The sequence below is a fragment of the Galeopterus variegatus genome, unplaced genomic scaffold (genome assembly GCF_000696425.1).
Source record: "Galeopterus variegatus unplaced genomic scaffold, G_variegatus-3.0.2 Scaffold2119, whole genome shotgun sequence".
NCBI lineage: Eukaryota > Metazoa > Chordata > Mammalia > Dermoptera > Cynocephalidae > Galeopterus > Galeopterus variegatus.
The window spans coordinates 206,007-211,607 of NW_007728230.1; the positions used below are offsets into that span (position 1 = coordinate 206,007).

Here is a 5,601-nt window from a genome sequence, read left to right on the forward strand (position 1 = left end):
GCGCCACCGCGCTTTCCCAGGGATTGCAAGCCTCGGTGTTGCTCCTGCGCCTCGCTCAGCCAGTGAGCGGGAACCGGTCTGTATGTGGGATCCGAACCCTCGGACGGGAGCGCCACCGCGCTTTCCCAGGGATTGCAAGCCTCGGTGTTGCTCCTGCGCCTCGCTCAGCCAGTGAGCGGGAACCGGTCTGTATGTGGGATCCGAACCCTCGGACGGGAGCGCCGCCGCGCTTCCCAAGCGGCGCACTATCCAGTGCGCCACCGGGCCGGCCCCTTTTGACGTTTCTAACAAGAAGGATTTAGAGTGACTCTTCACAACCTGGAATCCAGATGTTTAGGGACCTGTGAAAGTGACCCTCAGATTCTCAAGCTATGCAGAATATTTCAGACCGAAACATACAAAATTAGGAATCATAAGCTTGATTACATGAAACAAGTGTCATGTTTCTCCACTTTCAGAGGGAATTAAATTAACTCCATGTAAAAACACTGTTTACTTAATACTCCCTGATGATTTGGTTGGCAGTTACTTATGCCTTTCCAGAAACAAAGAATCAAAAAAAAAAAAAATTAATACTAAATTACCCTTTTAATTAAAAGTGCTCTTTCCTAAACAGATAATTTTTTTTCCAAAGCATGTGATCCACAGGTGAGAAGATAATAAAAGGAGCCATTGGTGAAACTGAAAATCTCAGTGGACTACATGATCTCCAAAGTAGTTTTTGGCTCTAACGCTCAAGGGATTACCGCAAATTTCTCTAAGGCAATCAACTATTAACAATTCACTTTGCATTTAATTTTACTCTATGGCCTCAAAAACGTCTTGCTCTGAAATTCCGCGGGAAAAAAGAAAAACAGAAGAACCAGTGAGGATCCTAAAGGGTAAAGCATGTGAAGGTGGGATTTTACTCTATGGCCTCAAAAACGTCTTGCTCTGAAATTCCGGGGGAAAAAAGAAAAACAGAAGAACCAGTGAGGATCCTAAAGGGTAAAGCATGTGAAGGTGGGATTTAAGCAGCAGGAAATGCCAAGCAGGAGACAGAAAAGAATTTGAGTTTTTACAAAATAACAATTAGAGCAACAAAGGTCAAAGGTCTCCAGTAGAAATAGCAACAACAGACCTGGGGACAAGCAGCACTTCTGCCACTGGTGACAAGTGTGGAGTCATTATGGAGGGAGGGCAAGGTTCACGTGGGGCAGAGTGTGGACAGCCAGGAGCGTGGCCCTCTGTTTCCAAAAGCCATCACTTGTTGGGTCCTCGGTCAGGTCACACTGGGAGGCAAGCCTGTCACAGCCCTGGAAGCAGAAGGACTGGTAGGGACAGAGAGGCAGGCAGAGGGTGGTATCGTGTCCTGAGAACACACGTCAGAAACAGCGATGCAGGCAGAAAGTGCTGAGAAAACAAAATGCTAAACACACGCACGTGCTCCAGTCGGGCCTCACGGTAAACCTGGACGTGAGATGTTGTTATTCTCATTTTACGACCCCATGGAAATAAGTGAAGTCCAACAAAATGAGAACAAGCAGAGACCACTTGCTCAGAGCTGCTGCGGCAAGGGTGTCGGCCCGTCACACACATCTGCAGGAGACTCAGAGGCACAGGGGCGAGAAAGGTTTACAGTGGGGAGAAGGGAGAGGTTCACACTGGCCTTGGGAAGCTGGAGGTGGGCTGACCAGAAGTGGGGCGTCCCACGGGACTGGGTAGGGAGCGTATTTGGCTTTCTCTGCTTGGCCCTAAATTGGAAGCAGGGAGAAAAATTAGGGAAACTGACAGTTGTTAATCAAGCCCCGGTCATCTGGGGTCTGTTGTTACAAGGGTTACTGTTTGGCTTCCCAGCTCATTAGGAGACAGTGTGGTCTGACTGTGTAAATCTGACTTACAGGAGGCTGGCTTCCTGGGCTGGTTACTACAGATAATCAGCTGGTTTCCTGGACTGTTTGCTGCAGGTGTGGGTCCGAGTTCTATCTTTATATATGGTCTGGCCATTTTCTATTTGTATGATCAGTCTCTCAGTCCTTAGGTGTGAGTCTGTACAAAAGAAAGTTGGTCCAAATAATTATCACCATATCCTCTCAGAGCCCCAGAGAGGGACTGGGGGTGGCTTCCACGCCCTATCCAATATGTCGAAACCCATAGTGGAAGGGATATAGTCACCCATGAAATGTACACAAAACATCAACCATCTCTTTCAAAAAGTAAAATGATTCTGTTGCTTTTTGTTTGTTGATTTGCTTTTATATTAAATTAATAAGTCTTAGAAAATGATTTAATAAATAAATCATTGGTAGATCAAAATTCTCAAAACCCACGATACAGCAGAGAAAAAAGTTTTCAAAGGGGTCTTTGGCAAAGAATGCTTGCAAATGCTTCTTGCTTTAAAATGCAAACTTCTCCTCCATAAACTGTCCCCAAGGTTACCGGCAGGACCAGCTCCTAAATGTGGTGAATCAGGGTCTGACCAGAGTGGCAAAGACCACATCCTCGAATCTCTACAAACACAGCACCAGCTTGGGGCCCTTTCTGTCTGCCACTCGAGCCCTCCCTGAGAGCTCAGGTATGAGTGTTACATTCGGGATTAGAATGTGAGTAAAAAGGAAAAAATCGCTAATTGTTACACGGCTATGAATCCCGTCATTTCTGGTCATTAGGACAAGACTCCAAGTAGCTATTGAACGAAGGGATCCAGGCACCACTGCTGGATAATTTCAAGGGGATAAAAAATGCATTCTGTCCTTTCTGCTAATAGATACCCAACAGAAAGCACAATCCCAGTGTAGCTACAGGATTCTGAGATTACATAAAAGCTGGCTTGGGTGAGCTCTCCTGCGGCTTCATAATTTTTTTGATAGGAATGCACCTAAGAAATTGGTATTATTCTCCCTCACTCCTGTAGCCTCCATCTGGTAAAATCCATCCATGCCCCCAAACCCCACTCAAATGCCAGCTCTTCAGCAGCACCTCCCTGACGCGCAGCCCTTGGCATGATTCACTTGGCTTTGTTTCCACGGCTCTTTGTGCAGAATGTGAATAAACCCTCTGCAGTATCACAGCTATTTTTATACAATGTTACTCTCCCTCACTATACTCTGAATTCCTTTAAGGCAAGTCTGTGTCTTGTTTATCTCTGTTTCCTGAGTGCCGAGCATGTTAACAGTGCACCTCACACCTCCCATTTCATTCAATATTCACAAAAGCCCAGGGAGGAAAGTATAATTATTATAGTTAGACTGAGAAAACAGAGGCTCCAAGAGATCCATTATTTGCCCATGGTCCTAAAGCTAAGAGCTGACAGAACCAGACTCAGCCCAGCTCTTAGCAGCTTGTGAAGTCTCCATGACATCTTTCGCCTCCAATAAGCTGTGAAGGCTGCTTCACCAGGGCAGAAAGGACAGCTCCACAGGGCTGCAGATTAGCCTGTGTATGAGCAGCTCGTTTTGTGAGGTTAAGAGGCGTGCTTGGAAACCGTTAAAAACACCAGTCCCCATGCAAATGGCTTTTGGTCATATGCGGTTCTCCTGTGCCTTTTTTTTTTCCTGTGAAAAATACACAAGTTACAGGTTTTGTAGAGTTTCTTCAATGATTATATATTAATTTTTAATAAGAAAAGAAGACTGATACCTACATAGCAGAATGAAAACAAGATCACAAGCATAACTGCATGGAGTATAAATTCTATGCCCACAACCTCCACCAAACTCAAGGGTGGGGAATTTCTGTGTTTAATCTGCAGTGTTTATCACGAAGGACCTCTGCAGCTGGTAGATATGAATATTCCACTCATTATGAATAGTAACCCCTACTGGGAGGAAGGAATATTTCATCAGCCCTTGCCTTGGCCAGGCTGAAATAAACCCTTTGCTCTGACTTTACACCCTCAAAGCAATTTTATAATCACTATTGGTCTTCCCAAAGAAATGTTCCCTTGGGGAGAGGGGGCGCTGATCAAAAAATCTGAGTATTTTTATTTGCAACATATGCACACTCCTCATTATAAATGAACAAACAGGCATTCTGTTTTACACACTGGAGGAAAAATGAAATACGTAAAAAGCAAAGTATCTAATATTTCTGGCAGCTTTGCCCCTGGAGTCCTGTCTTCCCAGTACTTTGCTCCTGGTAGCCCCTGCGCCCCTCCCCAGCCTGCTCTGTCCCAGCGCCCGTGTACTCCCTCCCTCGACATGGTGCCAGTGTAGAGTCAGCAACAAGTCCTCCAGCACTATGCCAGCAAGCACCAGCAGGAAAGAAAAGGAAAAAAGGCTGCTTCTGTGTGATATTCTCTGTAATATTTAATGAGAACTATCGCTACTCCCTCAGCTTTTCTGATAATCAGCACATGACTACAATTCCTGCTCCCACAAAGTTTTTAGCAAACAGAACAAGCCATCCAAGGAAACCACTCGGTACCCCGTACTCACGTTTTCAGACCGCAGCCTCTTGGCGGGACAGCCCCCGTCCCTGGGGTGAAGCATGTAGTACAGTCGAACTTTGCTCGCATGTTTTCGACTCTGAGAAGGGAAGCAGAAGAGACTATGAAAGAGATGGTGCTTTAAATCTTCTGAAGCACAGCCAGTGCCCACCAGTGCGAAGAGGTACTTTCAGAGAAAACACTCCCCGGGCTCCTGTGGGCTGTGTCGCTAGCAGGCTTTCCCAGAGTTGTAAAGGCAGCATCATTTCAGGATAAGAAAAGACAGTAATGAAGAAAGGTAAAAGCAGTGGGATGTTTTGGCCTACAGTGAACGATGTATTTAATTGCCCTCAAAAGGAAGAACAGCTAAGCAGGGGAAATAACGTAAGGATCAGCTGAGAGGGAAAGACAGGCAGAGTGGTTCTCTCTCTCTCACTCCTGCTGCCCTGTCCTGGGAGCCCAGCAGCCACAGCACCCCCAGCACAAGGCCTGCTCTTCTGGCTCTCCATATCTGAGCTTCATTAACAAGCGATCAAAGGAGGTTCTCTGAGGTCAGATATCATAAAGAAACAAAAGGTACTGTTTGCAAGTCTGGAGACTAATGGAGTCCAAGCTACCTGCCAGCAAGCAATGCAGGTGGGCAAAGCAGCACCTCCCTCAGGACTGGCAGGACTAGGCTCTTCCAGCTGCACTGATTTGTCCTCGGCCAGCAAGCAGCAGCAGATCCCTTCTCAGTTCCACCTTTCCTCTCCTGCCTGGCTCAACTGAGAGCCCACCTGGACTCTCATCACTTTTTGAGAACACCAAAGTTCTAACTTCCAGGATTCTACTGAGACAGGTGGCAGAGTGAAAAGACCACCAAGAAAGGAGTCAGAAGTTCTACCACTTTCTAGCTGAGTGACATTGGGCCAGCCACTCACTGGAACGTATTTACAGTCAAGATGAATTTCATTTTCTCCATGCACAAAATGAACCTAATAATACTTATTGGGGTCACCATGACAATCACATGAGACAGTGCCTATGAAAAACTGCAGTCAACACAATGTTAAGTACGTCCTACTGTTCACTGCACCAATTCCTATTCCACTGAATCCATCGCTACCCAGTTCCAATCCTCTTTCCCTTTCTTTTACTTTGGGATTATTTCCTTCTTCTCAAAGTCTTTGTTCCATTTTGTCTTTATGTAAAGTTGA

At 45.9% G+C, this 5,601-nt stretch overlaps 1 protein-coding gene across 1 annotated transcript in view; it reads right to left on the reverse strand.

Moving 5' to 3' along the window:
- ZMAT4 (zinc finger, matrin-type 4) overlaps positions 1–5,601 on the reverse strand; it is a 228,647-nt gene that overhangs the window by 163,461 nt on the left and 59,585 nt on the right. Inside the window, exon 2 of the mRNA XM_008580522.1 lies at positions 4,416–4,505. Coding sequence (XP_008578744.1) covers positions 4,416–4,505 — 90 coding nt within the window. The remainder of the gene's footprint in view (positions 1–4,415; positions 4,506–5,601) is intronic.